Source organism: Furipterus horrens, unplaced genomic scaffold (genome assembly GCF_987537825.1).
Source record: "Furipterus horrens unplaced genomic scaffold, mFurHor1.1.pri manual_scaffold_5, whole genome shotgun sequence".
NCBI classification, from domain to species: domain Eukaryota; kingdom Metazoa; phylum Chordata; class Mammalia; order Chiroptera; family Furipteridae; genus Furipterus; species Furipterus horrens.
In genome coordinates this window covers 115,220,786-115,238,087 of record NW_028327175.1, presented here as the reverse complement: position 1 = coordinate 115,238,087, position 17,302 = coordinate 115,220,786, and the positions used below count along the sequence as shown (strand labels likewise).

Sequence of the window (17,302 nt, the reverse complement as noted above, 5' to 3'; positions counted from 1 at the left end):
GGGCTGCAGAGCTGTCGCGCGTCTGGAAACCTATTGTGTGCAGAGGCGGGCTGTGACAAGAGCTGACTGGCGCCCCTGTCCTGGCACTAACTGGGGGTCTTTGTCAAGACTCGGAATCCCGAGCACTGGTGAGGTTGGCATCCATCTGTGTTGAGTAGGTGCACCCTTGGGTGAGGGGAGCACTTATAGCAATGGTGGCACAAATCAGCAGCACCAGGCCTTAAGGCCTTGAAGGTCCAGAACACAGTAGGCACCTGTATTTGTTCAGTGAATAAATGAATCTGCCCTTTAGGACTCTACTCAAAATCACCGCCTCCAGAGCTTTCCGAATCTCAACTCCCTCAGCTCATCCTGCACTTGTGAAGCGGGTCCCTCCCCGGCCTGGAGCTCGGCCAGGTACACAGTAGGCCCGAGAAACTTCTGGAGTTAGTGATGGTGCCTGGGACTGGCAAGCGAGGCCAACAACCTTTGCTGCCTCGAGGTCCCTTCCCTGTGACGCTTCCAAGTTCCCACACAAAACCTGCTATACTTTGCCCGAAATCTTGCTATTAACGTGGGGACGCCAGGACCGCGCGGAGCCAGTGAAGAAGCGACCCAGGACTCCTATACCCAGAATGCCCCAGTTTATTTGCATCCTTCGGTCCCGAGTGACGTCTAGTGAGTGAGGCTACATCTCCGCCAGTGAGCGACCGCAGGGTGTTAGGACCTGGCCATATAAGGTAAACAAAGCTGGCCGCCCAATGAGGCGATGTCGGGGGCGGGCGCTGGGGCGGGGCGGACAGGGTGTGTCACGTGGTGGGCGGAGGCGGGGCTGGAGAGCGCTGGGGTGGGGCGTTGTGAGCTATGTTTACAGCACGACACGAATCGCTTCCGGTTGACCATGCGGGTCTGTCGTCAGGGTTACTTGGGTAGGGTGGGGAGCAGCGTTCTTGGAACTGGGACCCGGACCTAGAGTTGAGGAGAACCCCCAGGCGGGGAGGTGTCTCGGTCACCACTGCGCTGAATGGCCTTGCGCCGGTTCCTCACGCTTCCTGGGCCCCAGTTTCATTTGTTGAGCAACTATTGAGTCCTTACTCTGTACAGGGCTTTGACTTGCCCGGGTACGAGAGGAAACCGAAGATGGGTCAACAGGTGACGGGTCTGGGGTGGAGGCGTGTGTCAGAAATCCCAAGGGCAGGTGAAGAACTGCCAGTGTGGAAAGTGCCTTCAGGAAATAGACACAGGCCCTGGGGGTCGTGAGTTAAAGCCTATTTAGGGGTCTTCATAGATTTGATCAGCTGTCCAATTAGAATCATTGGCTATAGCAGTGTAGGGCCCAGATGGTGGCAGAGTGACCCAGTCAGTTCAGGGGATGTTCTGGGTGTGTCTAGTTAAAGCTGAGTCTGCCCCTGCCCAGGGCCTTAACCACCGAATTGGATTGGGGGCAGGGTGGGGGGCAGTGCTGTCTCAACGTGTCGGGTGGAGTAAGGACCTCCAGTGCTCTCTAGGGAGCTTTTCCTGGGTCCCTCAACCTTTCCAGGCGTTCTGACTTTGGCTGGTGGGCGGAGGAGGATGGGGGATGTGTGGACAGGGCCTGAAATGTCCCAGGGTTGTGAGAGGTGGGGGAGGGAATTGAGCCCTGCTAGAGGGGGGAGCTTGGCGAATTGGCAGAAAGGGACTCTGTTTTCTTCGAGTGGGCTCTTCAGCCCTGGCTGAAGTCACCCTGTCCACTTTGAAAATAAGGTTTCCACCTCTTTTCTGCCTCGTAGGGATCATTCAGTCTCCATTATTTTTTGCAAACCCCGATGATGCCAGATTTCTGCTCCTATTTAAGAATACCTCTAGAGACAGACACACCGAGTCTCCCTCCACAACCAAAAAGGAATACAACTACCTCAAAACCAGAGACAACCAGAAGTTCCAGAAAATCGAGATGCATGGAAGTCCGACAAGACATAAAGAAGAAATACTCATCCAGACAGATAGGAGGGGTGGAGCCCAGGCGGAGAAGATGCAATGTGGTGGCTGCAGCGGCAGGCCAGCGGAAAGTGCAGTCACATGTTTTAAAAAGTAGGGAAGGACACCTGAGGAGCGCTCCCAGCACCAGATCAGACCACACAGCTCATGTTCCCAGCGCCAGGGAAAATAAAGCCTCATTGCTTCTGACTGTGCAAAGAAGTGGGGGTTGGGGTGGAGGAAGAAACTGCTGGTCTCTCAGCAGAGTCTGTTTGTTTAGAGGGCCCCCATGGTCCTAGAACCTCCGCAGACCCACCCACTCTGGGAACAACGGCCAGGGCAACAGCAAAAGAGGCACCAGTCCCATACGGAAGTGGAAGAAGTGCCTGTAAAAGGGGTGAGTGCTTAGCAAGCAGCATTGTGCCCCCTTGCACACAACACCACAACGTGGTAAAACAGGTCGCTCCATACTGACAAATACCTAAGGCTCCGCCCCTTACAATGTAACAGGTGCAACAGCTCTACCTAGGACACAGAGGCAAACAAACACAGAAACCTGTCAAGATGAGGAGGCAGAGAAATATGGCCCAAAAGGGGGAATGGATTAAGGTTCCAGTGGGAGAACTAAGCGATGAGGAGATAGCCAACCTAACAAACGAGGACATAGCCAACCTAACAGACACAGAGTTCAAAATACTGGTGATAAAGATGCTCACAGACTTGACAGATATGCTTAAGTATGGGAAACGCATAAGGGAAGAAGTGAAGGCTATGAATAATGAAATGAAGGAAAATCCACATAAAACCAATGCTGAAGGGAATGAAACTGCAGTTCAAATCAATGATTTGGAACACAAGGAAGAAAAGAACAGTCAACAAGAACAGAATGAGGAAACAAGAATTGAAAAAAATGGGGAGAGGCTTAGAAACCTCTGGGACAACTTTAGACATGCCAACGTCCGAATCATAGGTGTACCAGAAGGAGAAGAGGAAGAGCAAGAAATTGAAAGCTTATGTGAAAAAATAATGAAGGAAAACTTCCCAACTTTGGCAAAGGAAATAGACATACAAGTCCAGGAAGCACAGAGAATCCCAAATATGTTAGACCCAAGGAGGACCACACCAAGACACATCATAATTAAAATACCAAAGTTAAAAGATAAAGAGAGACTCTTAAAAGCAGCAAGAGAAAAGAAGAGAGTTACCTACAAAGGAGTGCTTATAAGACTATCAGCTGATTTCTCAAAAGAAACTTTGCAGGCAAGAAGGGACGACAACAAGTATTCAATGTAATGAAAAACAAAGGCCTACAACCAAGGTTACTCTATCCAGCAAAGCTATCATTTAGAATGTAAGGGCAGATGAAGTGCTTCCCAGACAAGGTAAAACTAAAAGAGTTCATTATCACCAAGCCATTATTTTATGAAATGTTAAAGGGACTTATTTAAAAAAAAGAAGATCAAAACTATGAACACTAAAATGACAACAAACTCACAACTGAATCTAAAAGATAAAAACAAAATCCAACTAAGCAAACTAGAATAGGAACAGAATCATAGGTATGGGATCAGTTGGAGGGTTATCAGCTGGGACGGGGAAGGGGGAGAAATGGGGAAATGGTACAGGGATTAAGAAGCATAATTGGTTGGTATAAAATAGACAGGGGGAAGTTAAGAATAATATAGGAAAGGGTGAAGCCAAAGAACTTATATGCACGACCTGTGGACATGAACTAAGCGGGGGGTGGGATTGCTGGAGAGAAAGGCACTACTGGGCAGAGGGAAGACAAAGGGAAAACAAATTGGGACTACTGTAACAACATAATCAATAAATATATTTAAAAAAAAATAAAGAATGCCCCTCACCTTTGCAAAGCATTATAAGCACAAATTAATGTGGGCAAAGTGCTCAGCACAGGGTAGGCAGTTCTGAATATGGTCACTGTTACCACTAGGATAGCAACAAGGCATGGTGGAAGGTGAGTGGATCTGGAGCCAGACAGACCTAGATGCCAGTCTTAACTCTGCCACTTAATGACTCTAATGTTGGGCAAGTTACTCGGGCTCTGAGCTTCAGTTTTCTTAGTTGCAGAACAGAAGGTGAGAGCCAGGAGCTCTCCCAGGACTTCTATGGAGGATTAATGCCAGTGAGATGCTCAGCATGGGCCTAGCATCCAGTGAACTCTTTCTAGCACTCACCTCTTTGCCTCTGTCTAATGAGCCCAAGCACGCTTTTGCAGATAATAAAACTGAGGCTGGAATCTAGTCCTTTTACACTTTTGCCAGTGGAGAAGAGCAGGCATCCAGTGTGCCAGCAGGGTGTGTTTCTGGCAAGGAAGGGGTGGACACTCACAGGGCCCACAGTGGGTTTTTCTTTCTGAGGGAGGCAGGAAGTACTTACCCCCACCCTTATCCAGGTACCACTTGGGTACCTGCTTATCAGGCTCGTCCAGCCCAGAACAGGGTGGGGGCAGGTGGGGCTGGCAGGAGCAAAGGTCACCCCTCTGCCCCCCGCCCTCGCCAGCCCTGCCCCCCCGCACCCTCCCCCCCAAGCTTGTTTTCCCAAGAGCAGCAGGGAAGTAAAAAACATTGTTTTCAGCCAGGATCAGCTGGGCCAGAGAGTGGACTTTGTATTTCTTAGCAGGCTCAGATGGGGCCTGCCAGTTGAAGCCAGTAGTTGGGGGATGGGGGGAATAAAAGGTATTTCAGGCAGTGCCCTCATCTTTTCTGAGGTCTAGAGAGGTGAGGGCCTTGTCAAAGTTGGCATAGCCAATTCATGGAGGCTCAGGATCCTGGCCTTTGCAGCACTCCCTGACCGCCTTCTCCCTACCTCCCATCTTTAAATTATTCCACAGATGTGTTTATCAGACACACACTGGGTACCTGGCTCTGGGAGCACACAAATGAATAGTTGAGGATTCTGTCCTCTCAAAAAGCTTGAGAAGAAGCATAGACTTGGGGGACTCACCCCAGGAGACCATGCACTGTGCCTAGGGCCTTTTTTTTTTTAATGTTTCAAATGACCCAACGCTGGCTGACTGAAGGGGCTTTGAAATCTGGCCACTGCCTCACTTGTTCCTGATCTCTCTTCACTTACTCTTCCATTTACTTGGTTCTAACCACACTGGCCTTTGAGCTCCTGGATCATAGTCAGCTCTTCACTGCCTCAGAGCCTTTGTATATGCTGTTCCCCTTGCCTGGAACCTGGCCTACCCCATCAGAGTTTGCCTGATTGACTCTTACTTGTATTTCAAGTCCTGGCTTAAATGTCACCTCCTCAGAGATACCTTCCCTGACTTCTCTATCGATAGCAGGTCTCCTTTTATTTCATCTCAATCCATTCTCCCATAGCACCCACCATATCTTGTATTTACACTTTTTACCTTTCTAAGTGTCTGTTTCCTCACTAGCCCGCAGGCTCCATATCTGGTGATCTCACCATTCAATCCCTGTTACCTGGTTCCATTGCCTGTCATATAGTAACTGTGTGATAAATATGTTTTTTAAAAAGATTTTATTTATTTAATTTAGAGAGAGAAGAAGGGAGGGAGAAAGAGAGGGAGAGAAACATTAGTATGTATTTGGTTGCTTCTTACACTCCCTCAACTGGGGACCTGGTCTCCAATCCAGGCTTGTGCCCTGATCAGGAATCACATTGGTGATCTTTTGATTCGAAGGCTGATGCTCAATCCACTGAGCCACATCAGGCAGGGCAGATAAGTATTTGTTGCATAAATAAGTGAATCAGCCAAGATGCTGATAGTGGGACTAATACCAAATCAGAAAGGACCTGTCTCCCAGTGAGGCATGCATAAACACAGAAAAGTGCACTACAAGTCTAAAGCTCTATTAAGAGAAATGTTTAATTAATCAAACAGTCCATAGAAATGACTCCCTCACCTAGGATCCATAGGGAGGACATGCTTCTAGGGTTATTTTTCAGTGGAAACATCAGGGTCCTCAGTACTCTCCCTCCCTCCCCACAAAGAAGGAGGCTAGTAAATTAAGTGCAGTGGTGGTATATCTATGTGTGTATATGTAAAAATGTTATGTGATTCAACAGAAAGAAATTTAAGGAAAGAAAGATCATATGGAGTGGGGGTGTTTTCAGGCCCATCTGGGGGCAAGCAATATGAAATCTGGCACATTGGAGAATTTCTGGCTCTGACAAGTGTCAGGGGAATGTGGTGGTAAAAGGAGTGGCCTGGTTTGAATTCCAGCTTTACCATTTACATTCTATGTGACCTGAGTGGGGTACTTCACCTCTCCCAGCCTTACATTTCTATTCTGTAAATTGGGAATGAAAAATAGAACTGACATTAGAGAATTAAATGAGCATATGTGTAAAACCATCAAGACAATGCCTAGAACATAGTAGGTGCTCAGCAAATAGGGACCTTTGTTGTGGAGCAGAGAGATTTAATCAGGCTGTCCCAAGACATGGCCTCTTCCTCACAATCATCCGAGTCCTTCACTTCCTTTATTAGTTTTGGCTTCCTAGTCCTCTGACAAAAGGAGATTGGATTCTGGATTCTGTTCTCTAGAAGGTATAGGACTCTTTATTTTATTTTTTATTGATTTTGAGAGAGAGAACAAACATTGATTTGTTGTTCCACCCATATTTATGCATTCACTGTTTGCTTCTTGTATATGCCCTGAAGGAAGATAGAACCCACAACCTTGGCATATCGGAAGGTTGCTGTAACCCAGTGGGCTCCCCATCCAGAGCAGTATTGGCGTGGACTGTGGTGGATTTACCATTTGAGACTCTTAGCCAACTGCTGCCCTCCTTGGTTACTTTCTTGGTACAGCATGCTTACTTTGGAAGTCACTTTTTTCTAGGAACCCCAGTTTCTCAGCTGAAAACTAGGTAAAAACACATCCCCATGTTTCCTGCTGAGTTTTGTGTAAGTCAAAAGCTAGCAAAGTTTGTTGCAACCTGCAAGGCTTTAATCCTGACCTTATATGCGGATCTCCTTTCTTTGTGCCTCAGTTTCCCTATCTGTAAAACGGGGAGAGGTCGCCTGCCTCTTTGAAGGGGGCTGTAAAATTATGTCTTCATAGTGACTGCTTTAGAGGTGGACCCGGAGAGATCCCTTGAATTCTGAAAAAGGCTAAAGCGAGCGCTTTGCTTCATCTTTGAGCACCTCTCCAGGTAAGTTTGGCTCTTTCCCGGTGGCTGGTAAATGTATGCCCTCTGCTGGTCGGGGCAGGAGATAAACCCTGGAAAGTGGGGAGATCCATGTGGATTAGGAAGGTATTTCCGAGAGGAGTAAATGGAAGAGGGTAAATAGAAGGGTCTATATCTGAACAGATTATTAGGAGACTAATATTAGTGCTGTGCTTGAATGCAGCAGGCAGGACAATTTGTAGTGCGGTTGATGGGTCAGCTTCTTCGGATTCCAGTTCATTTGGTTTGTCCCGGAGCGCTTGTCAACAACTTCAGCGGACCCGAGCGAGGAGCGTCCTGGGAAATGTAGTTAATAGGCGTGATTTCCGCGCCGTAGCCCGGTGCCCTTAGAGGCGAGGGGACTCCATTTCCCGAGGTGCCTCGGATCCGGGGGTGGTGGTGCAGAGAGCCGCCGTGGCGTCGGGCCCCGGGCGAGGCGGAGGTGGTGGCTCCGAGGCCAAAGCTTTTTGGCCGTGGGGAAGCGTCCGTGTGGCTTTGTCTGGGCCATGTCCGTGTGAAGACGCCACCGTCGCCGACCCCGTCCCACCCCGGTCCTGGTCCGACCCATCCCGCCGAGCACCATGGGCTCTATCCTGAGCCGCCGCATCGCGGGCGTGGAGGACATCGACATTCAGGCGAACTCGGCCTATCGCTACCCTCCGAAGTCCGGTGAGCGGCCGGCCTGGGCGCGGACGGCGAAGCGCGGGCTTGGCGGTAGGCGGGGCGGGCAAGGCGCGCCCACGCAGGGCCCTACGCACAGGGGTTGCGGGAGGTGGGGGCTCTCCTGGGTTCCCCGTCCTCCCTACCGTTTCCCAGCCCGGGGCTCCGCGCCCCCCCGACCCGGACCCCGGGGCCTGTGTGGGGCCCTGGGCTGACCCCCTCGTCCAGGCTGGGTGACCTTGGGTCTGTCGCTTCGCCCCTGAATGCTTCAACTCCTTGTTTGCACACTGGGGAAATCCTCAGGAAACTCCTAGGGCTGTAGGGCCGGGATGAGGTTTCGGGCGCGACGCTGGCAAGGGGTCAGCACGGTGCCCGGCTCTTCGCTTGTGCTTACAAAGTGGTCATTGTCATTAGGATTGACATCACACCATCGCCGGTTTTGGCTTTCTTTGGTGGCCGGGTCTTTACCCACTCTCCATCTCATATGGACAAAGGCTTAGCTCTCTCTTGTGACCTTCTGGCGCCTGTGCGTGGTGGAGGGAGTGGGGTTGGCCCCAACGGCATGATTAAACTTCATGAGGGAGAGGCTGGGAATCTTGCTGGAGAACAAGAGAATGGTTGGAGGGGACCTCTCTGGGTTCTCTGGTCTCCTTTTTTTGTGACGAGAGACTTGAGCCATCAGAGAGTAAATAACTTTCCCAAGGTCTCAGAGCTGGATGGAAGTACATCTGGGACCAAGAGTCCGACTCCCAGATGAGTTGTTCCCACTTTCTTCTGTTGTCTCTAATGAATGTGGCCTGACCCAGAACTTTAGTTCTGGTTCCTCATCTGGTCCATCTCCTTATCTGGTCATTTACCATGGAAAGGAGAGAAAAAAAGAGGATGGGGAGTTTGGACATCAGGGGGACTTGCAGATTTGGCCCTCCAATCCTGGCTTCTGAAGCATCTGATCCTTTGTGGTCTTCTAGGCCTCACAGTTGGCCTGTGGGCATCCACCACGACAAGACAAGTTTCCTCTGAGTGTGGTTCAGGACCTCCTGCTTCCACCAGTGTGGCAGCTTGTGAAACTGCAGTTCACAGGCCCTGCCTCAGACCTGCTGGGGGCTTAGGGACCTGCATTTAAATCCCATTCCCCAAGTGAGTCTGATGTCCACCCAAGTTGGAGAACTGCTGTTCTGATTTTGGAAGGTGAAACAAGTGGTGTCTGGGGCTACTGGAAGTAAAGGGGGGTTGGGGATGGATTTAGTGCAGTCAGAACTAGGCACAAGATACTGTTGCCTACTAGTCAGGGAGATCTGCATGCCTGCTTGTGTCTCAGGCACAAGGGCAGGGCAGGGCAGGGCAGGGCAGGGCAGGGCAGGGCAGGGCGGTGCAATGCAGAGCAGGGCAGCACAGCCTGGTATGGGGAGGCTTGTGAGCTGACTTATCCAGATCTGATGGAGCAGTTGTTTGAAGTCATCCTCTTCCATCGCAGATGTTCTTCCACCTTGTCTTTAGCTGAGTGAACTTAGATAAGTTGCTTAGCCTGTAAAGTGGGCTGATCCTTGTACAGGATTCAAAACAGTGCCTTGGATCTAAGAGGTCCTGGAAAAGTATTAACTCTATAGTAGCTTAAGAAGGAAATCAGGTGACCATCTCAGACTCTAATAGCAATTAACAATTGTACGGCACAGATATCAAAATGTTTAATGTGGCACCTTGTATCGTCTGGGAGCAGAACAAACTTGATGACCCTTCACTTGCACCTTTGGACAAAACAAATACAAGGCATTTACAGCACCATTTTTGGATTCTGAGTGGCAGACCTTGCTAATCAGTCAGGACACTGTTTCCCACTGAGCCTGGACTTGGTTTCAGAATCTACAAATAAACACCCCAGTGAGCCATAACTAGTAGTTTGGGGCTGGTGCCCAGGTGAATGCCATGGGTCACCTTGTTGTTGTTTTTTGTTTTTAAGTGTATTTTATTGATTATGTTGTTATAGAAGTCTCAATTTTATTTTCCCTTTGCTCCCATCAGCCCAGTACCCCGCTTCCCTCCAGCAATCCCATCCCCCTTAGTTCATGTCCATGGGTCATGCATATAAATTCTTTGTCTTCACCCTTTCCTATACTGTTCTTAACTCCCCTCAGTCTATTTTGTACCAACAATTTTGCTTAATCCCTGCACCATTTCCCCGTTTCTTCCCCTTCCCCCTCCCAGCTGATAATTCTCCAAATGATCCCATACTTAATGATTCTGCTCCTATTCTGGTTTGCTTAGTTAGATTTTATTTTTATTTTTTAGATTCAGTTGTTAATAGTTGTGAGTTTGTTGTCATTTTAGTGTTCATAGTTTTGATCTTTTTCTTAAATGAGTTCCTTTAACATTTCATATAATAATGGCTTGGTGATGATGAGCTCCTTTATCTTTACCTTGTCTGGGAAGCACTTTATCTGTCCTTCCATTCTAAATGATAGCTTTGCTGGGTAGTGTAATCTTGGTCGTAGGTCCTTGTTTTTCATCACATTGAATACCTGTTGCCAGTCCCTTCTTGCCTGCAAAGTTTCTTTTGAGAAATCAGCTGATAGTCTTATAGGCACCCCTTTGTAGGTAACTCTCTTCTTTTCTCTTGCTGCTTTTAAGATTCTCTTTGTCTTTAACCTTTGGCATTTTAATTATGATGTGTCTTGGTGTGGTCTTCCTTGGGTCTAGCTTGTTTGGGACTCCCTGGGCTTCCTGGACTTGTATGTCTATTTCCTTTGCCAAATTTGGGAAGTTTTCCTTCATTATTTTTTCACATAAGCTTTCAATTTCTTGCTCTTTCTCTTCTCCTTCTGGCACCCCCATGATTCGGATGTTGGCATGTTTAAAGTTGTCCCAGAGGTTCCTAAGCCTCCCCTCATTTTTTTCAGTTCTTGCATCCTCATTCTGTACTGGTTGACTGTTTTTTTTTTCTTCCTTATGTTCCAAATCATTGATTTGAACTGTGGTTTCCGTCCCTTCATCATTGATTTTGTGTGGATTTTCCTTCGTTTCATTTAGCATAGCCTTCACTTCTTCCCTTATGTGTTTACCATACTTAAGCATATCTGTCAAGCCTGCGAGCATCTTTATCACCAGTGTTTTGAACACTCTGTTAGGTTGGCTATCTCCTCGTCACTTAGTCCTCCCACTGGAACCTTGATCCATTCCCTCTTTTGGGCGATACTTCTCTGTCTTCTCATCTTGACAGGCTCCTGTGTGTGTTTGCCTCTGTGTCTTAGGTAGAGCTGTCACACCTGTTACGTTGTAGAAGGCAGAGCCTTGAGCTGTTCATCAGTAGAGGGCAACTGGTTTCACCATGTTGTGGCGCTGTATGTGGGGGACGGGTCTGAGAGGGAACAATGCCACTTGCTCAGCACTCACCCCTTTTCCATGCACTTCTCCCATTTCTGTATGGGACTGGTGCCTCTCTAGCTGTTGCTCTGGCCGTTATTCCCGGAATGGGTGGGTCTGCGGGTGTTCTAGGACTATGAGCGCCCTTTGAACAAGTGGACTCCACTGAGAGACTGGCAGTTTCTTCCTCCACCCCAACCCTCACTGGTTTGCACAGTCAGATGCAATGAGGCTTTATTTTCCCTAGTGCTGGAACCGTGAGCTGTGTGATCTGTTCTGGGGTTGGGGGTGCTTCCCAGGTGTCCCTCCCTACTTTTTAAAACATGTGACTGAGCTTTCTACTGGGCTTTCTGTTGGCCTGCTGCTGCCACCACACCATGTCCTCTCTGCCCTGGCTCCACCCCTCCTACCTGTCTGGATGAGTATTCTTTATATCTTTGTTGGACTTCCATGCAGCTCAATTTTCTGGAACTTCTGGTTGTCTCTGGTTTTGAAATCGTTGTATTCCTTCTTAGTTGTGGAGAGAAATGCAGCATGTGTGTCTAGGCCGCTTTCTTGGCCGTAAGTCACTTAGGCCACCTTGGTTTTGCTACCAGTGGCAGCCGTGTTTTGGTCCTGTCCAATCCAAAGACTATCAAAAGCTGTCCTTTTTGCTTTCTCCGTCCCTTGCTGAGATGACAGAGAGGGTCAGTTGGAGGTAGGAGGGACCTTAGCAGTATGGGGAGGGGGTTGAAACGATTTTAGTGGGTGCCCCCATTGGACCTTTCAATTGTTTTTATGAAACAGTTATTATCTTTTTAGGTCTCTGCCAATTTAGTTGATTATGTCAAGGAGAAAGAATCCTTGGGTGCTAATATTTTTATTTTTTAATTGATTTTTAGAGGGGGTAGGGGAGAATGAGAGAGAGAGAGGGAGATCAATTTGTTTTTCCATTTATTTATACAATCATTGGTTGATTATTGTATGGTTCCTGTTATGGGATTGAACCCACAACCTTGGCATATCGGGATGATGCTCTTAACTGACTGAGCCACCTGCTAGTTTTTCATCAGCTTTATTAAGATATGATTGACATGTTGTATGACTTTAAGGTATACAGTGTGATGATTTGCTATATGTATATACTGGGAGATGATTACCATAAGTTAACACCTTCATCACCTCAGTTACTTTTTGTGTGTGTGTGGTGAGAACTTTTAAAATGTCCTGTCTAATTTTCTTTTTTTTCTGGGACTTTCAGCATCCAGTGCAACAGTACTTAGCTTGAATTTAATAACATTAATTTGTTTTCATTGTACTCATCTTACTTTTAACAACTTTGTTGAGTTATAATTAGAATTAATCTGCTGTAAACATACGATTAGGTGACTTTTAGTGAATTTATCGTCGTCGTCGTCGTCGGCAGCCGTCTGTCTCAAGAGACGATGGCGTAGCTTCCTGAGAGTCTATCTGCACCGCCGAGAATGGCTGTGCAGTCCGATTCGGGAGTGACAATCCCTGCCGCACTTGGTACAGGTGAAGGCAGATGGCTGTTGTTGCTGCTGCTGACGCTGCTTCCGCCTCGATCTTTTCTGGGCCGCCTCCTCGTTGCGCGCAGCCTCTGCGCGTGACATACCTTGCCTGACCGCGAGCCTCCAGGCTAGGCGGTCGTCTGCTTGAACTTCCCATGTGTTGAGATTGATGGAGCATTGTGTCATGTCCTTTTTGCAGATGTCTTTGAACCGCAGTTTTGGGCGCCCTGTCATCCTCTTGCCTTCTGCTAGCTCGCCGTAGAGGAGGTCTTTGGGGATACGGCCTGCATCCATTCTTTTGACATGGCCGAGCCACCTGAGGCGTCTCTCGCTAAGAACTGCATGCAAACTGCTCATATTGGCTCGCTTCAGCACCTCGGTGTTGGGGACCTTATCCTGCCAGGCGACATGCAGGACGCGTCGCAGGCACCTCATGTGGAAGCTGTTGAGTTTCCTTTCGTGCCTTGCGTAGGTGGTCCACGTCTCGCTGCCATAGAGGAGAGTGCTGAGTACGCAGGCTTGGTAGATGCGCAGTCTGGTTTTCTCAGTGAGGCTGGAATTGTTCCACGCTCGCCGGTTCAGTCTGGCCATATCTGTGGCTGCCCTGGCGATTCTCCGGTTGACCTCCAAGTCGACTGACAGAGAGCTCAAGATGGTGGACCCGAGGTAAGTGAAGTCGTTGACAACCTCCAGGGTGTATCCGTCGATGGTGATGCATGGGGGAGTCCCCGTGCCTTGAGCCATAACATTCGTCTTCGTCAGGCTGATGGCTAGTCCGAACTCCTTGCATGCGTGGGAAAGGCAAGTGACTACCTGCTGGAGTCCCTCTTCGGAGTGTGATGTCAAAGCTGCGTCGTCGGCGAAGAGCATCTCACGGATGAGCACCTCTTTGACTTTGGTCTTGGCTCGTAGACGGGCCAGGTTGTAGAGCTTGCCATCGGATCTGGTGTGAATGAAGACACCCTCGCTGCAGTCCTTAAAGGCGTATTGGAGGAGCATGGAGAAGAAGATTCCGAACAGCGTAGGCGCGAGGACGCAGCCCTGCTTTACTCCGCTGCTGACTGGGAAGGCCTCAGAGGTTGCGCCGTTGTAGGACACCGTGCTGTGCATGTTGTCGTGAAAGGACATGACCACAGCAAGCAGATGTGGTGGACAGCCAATCTTCCGTAGCAAGCTGAAGAGTCCGCTTCGACTGACCAGATCAAACGCCTTCGTGAGGTCGATAAAGGCGAGGTAGAGTGGTTTATGCTGCTCGTGACACTTCTCCTGCAGCTGGCGTAGGGAGAAGATCATGTCCACTGTTGATCGGCCAGCTCTGAAGCCACACTGGGACTCTGGGTAGACGCGGGAAGCAAGGGTCTGCAGGCGGGCAAGAGCGACCCGGGCGAATACTTTGCCGACGACGCTGAGGAGAGAGATGCCCCGGTAGTTGTTGCAGTCGCTGCGGTCTCCTTTGTTCTTGTACATGGTGATAATGTTGGCGTCTCTCATATCCTGGGGGATGTAACCCTCCTTCCAGCAGAGACAGAGTAGATGGTGGAGCGGCTGTAGCAGGACTGGTTTCCCGCTCTTTAGGATTTCTGGAGGGATTCCGTCGCTTCCTGGTGCTTTCCCGCAAGCAAGGCGGTCGATGGCTTTGCCGAGCTCTGCCGCAGTAGGTGGGGTGTCTAGCTCCTCCATGACTGGTAGGTCTGGGATGGCTTTAAGAGCAGTGTCTGTTACGGTGTTCTTCGTTGCGTACAGCTCGAGGTAGTGCTCGGTCCACCGCCGCATTTGCTGTTCCTGGTCAGTGATGACCTCACCTGTCTTGGACTTAAGGGGGGGCGATCTTGGAGGGGATTGGGCCTGTTGCCTTCTTGATACCCTCATACATTCCTCGTGCGTTGCCTATATCGGCGGCTTCCTGAATGCTTCTGCACAGGTTTAGCCAATAGGTGTTGGCACAGTGGCAGGCGGTCTTCTGGACTTTGTTCCTGGCAGCCCGTAGAGCTTGAAGTGTACTGGGAGTGGGCGTGACCTTGTAAGCCAGTAGGGCCTTCCTCTTAGCCTCGATCACGGGTTCCATTTCTTCCCAGTGAGCCTCGTACCAGTCAGCGTTCTTCTGCTCTTTCTTCCCGTAAGCAATAATGGCGGAGTTGTATATGGCGTCGCGGAGACGTGGCCAATTGGATTCGATAATGTCATCTGCCGCCACTCCCTCGCCGAGTGCATCTTCCATCTTGTTGATGAATTGCTGGGTCTTAACTGGGTTGCTGGCACAACTGGTGTTGATGCGTGGGCGACCCTTCATCTTGGAGTGGTGCAACCTCTTCGGCATTATGCGCACCTTGCTTACCACGAGGGCATGGTCCGTGTCGCAGTCTGCACTGTGGTAGCTGCGGGTGAGGAGGGTGCTGCCAATATCCGTTCTTCTGGTGATGACGAGGTCAAGCTGGTGCCAATGACGGGAGCGGGGGTGCCTCCATGACACCTGGTGGATCTCTTTGCACTTGAAGAATGTGTTTGTCACGCACAGGCCGTGGTGACACAAAAGCTCAAGCAGTCGCTGACCATTCTCATTGATCTTTCCTCTCCCAAAGTTTCCAAGGCAGGTGGGCCAGGCCATGTGGTCGGCTCCTACTCTTGCGTTGAAGTCTCCAAGGAGATAGAGAGCGTTACTTCTGGGAATCTTGGATAACGCTTCGTCCAGTGCATGGTAGAACTGTTCTTTCTCTTCGGTGGTGGCGCAGAGGGTTGGGGCATACGCGCTAAGAATGCTGACTGGGCCGAAAGTTGTTGACAATCGGAGGGTAAGTAATCTCTCTGTGCCTCCTGTGGGTGGCTCTATGGAGTTAACAAGCGTGTTCTTCACAGCGAACCCAACACCGTGCTGTCTTGGTTGGTCCGGAGACTTCCCTTGCCAGTAGAAGGTGTAGTTGGTTTCTCTGATAGTTCCGTTGTCGGCCAACCGGGTCTCCTGTAGAGCCGCAATGTCGATGTTTAGTCGTGCCAGTTCCCTATCGATGACAGCGGTTTTCCTGGCACCCTTGATCCACGGAAGGTCTGCAGTAAGTCCGGGGCACATGGTCCTGATGTTCCAGCTAGCGAGGCGAATTGCCGGAGGCTTCTTTCTTGTTGTTTGCTTGGAATTAACTGGTGCGGGTGTTTTGTGGCCCACTTTTCGAGAGGCGCCTCTCTGATCCCCACGCACCCAGTGGGGCAGGCGAGCCATGGCGAGACGGTAGCTGTCCAGTGAGGTGCGATGACCTCTCCCACCGTCAGAGGAGACCCCTGGCGCTCGTTTCCTTCGCCAATCGGATGAGCTTATAACCGGTATCTGTCTCCTCCCGTGTTGAATCGACATCTTGCGATGACGCTGGAGTGTCCTCTCCAGTGAAACTGAAGCTACAGAGCCTGGGCAGGGTGATATGGAGGGTCTGCTGTTGCCCATGCAGCAGACCCCCCCTCTCTTCGCAGCTGAAGGGTCCAAGGGAAAGACAAAGTCAATACAGCTTGGCTTCAGGTGCGCCGCAGGAGTTGCCGGTGTTGACTACAATGTCAAACCGCCTTAGGGACTCCGGCTCCGGATTTTCTGTCGGGGTTTACTCCCTTAGCCTTTCCCCTGAAGAGGTATGCCGCAAGGCAGCGGAGGTTTTTTGGAGTCAGAGTTTTCCTTCTCTGATTTAGTGAATTTATAGAATTGTGCAAATGTCACCACATTCAGTTTTAGACATGTACATCACTCCCCAAAGTTTCTTCATGCCTCTTTTCAGTCAGTCCCTACCCCCACTCCCATAACTAATCTGCTTTTCTTTAAAATTTGCCCCTTTGACATTGTACATAAATGGAATCATACAACGTGTAGTCTTTTTGTGTCTGGCTTCATCCATATTGTAGCATGTGTGTACTTTATGGTGTGGAGATATTATATTTTATCTATTCACCAGTTAATGAACATTTGGGTTGTTTCTGTATTTTGGCTATTAATGAATAATGCTACTACGAACATCTGTGAACATTCATGTAGCCTTGTTCATTTCTCTTGGGCAGATACCTAGGAGTGGAATTGCTGGGTTATAGGGTAACTCTTATGTTTAACCTTTTGAGGAACTGCCAGAGTTTTCCATAGTGTCTGCTCCATTTTACATTTATTTCTACCAGCGCTGTGTGAGGATTCCAACTTTTCCATGTCCTTGTCAACACCTGTTATTGTCTGTCTTTTTATTTATAGCCATCCTAGTGGGTGTGATGTGATATCTCATCCTGGGTTTGATTTGTATTTTCCTGATGACTGATGATGTTGAGCATATTTCTATGTACTGAACAGCCATTTGTATAGCCTGTGTGTGTGTGTGTGTGTGTGTGTGTGTATGTGAGAAATGTCTGTTTTAGTCTTTTTTTTTTTTTTTCCCTTCGGGTTTTAAAAATTGGATTGTTTGTCTTCTTGTTGAGTTGTAAGAGTTTTTTAATGTATTCTGGATACAATGATGCAATTCCTTTATCAGTTCTTTGATTTGCAGATGTTTTTTTGCAGTCTATGACTTGTCTTTCATTTTCGTAATGTTGTCTTCTGAGGAGCAAAAGTTTTAAATCTTGGTGAAGTTCAATTAAAATTTTTTTTTAATGGTTAATGATTTTGGAGTTATACCAGAGAGATCTTTGCCTAGCCTGAGGTCACAAAGATCTTTTTT

General features: G+C 48.9%; 1 protein-coding gene across 5 annotated transcripts in view; it reads left to right on the top strand.

The window, feature by feature from the left end:
• The first annotated feature begins 7,484 nt into the window (after positions 1-7,484).
• Positions 7,485-17,302, top strand: part of MGRN1 (mahogunin ring finger 1) — a 58,521-nt gene continuing 48,703 nt past the window's right edge. For 3 of the 5 annotated variants that reach the window (XM_090277085.1, XM_090277086.1, XM_090277084.1), the window contains exon 1: positions 7,485-7,818. In XM_090277085.1, the coding sequence (XP_090133211.1) occupies positions 7,686-7,818 (133 nt within the window). In that variant the 5' untranslated portion in view covers positions 7,485-7,685. The remainder of the gene's footprint in view (positions 7,819-17,302) is intronic. The other 2 variants (XM_090277087.1, XM_090277088.1) reach the window with 2 other exon arrangements.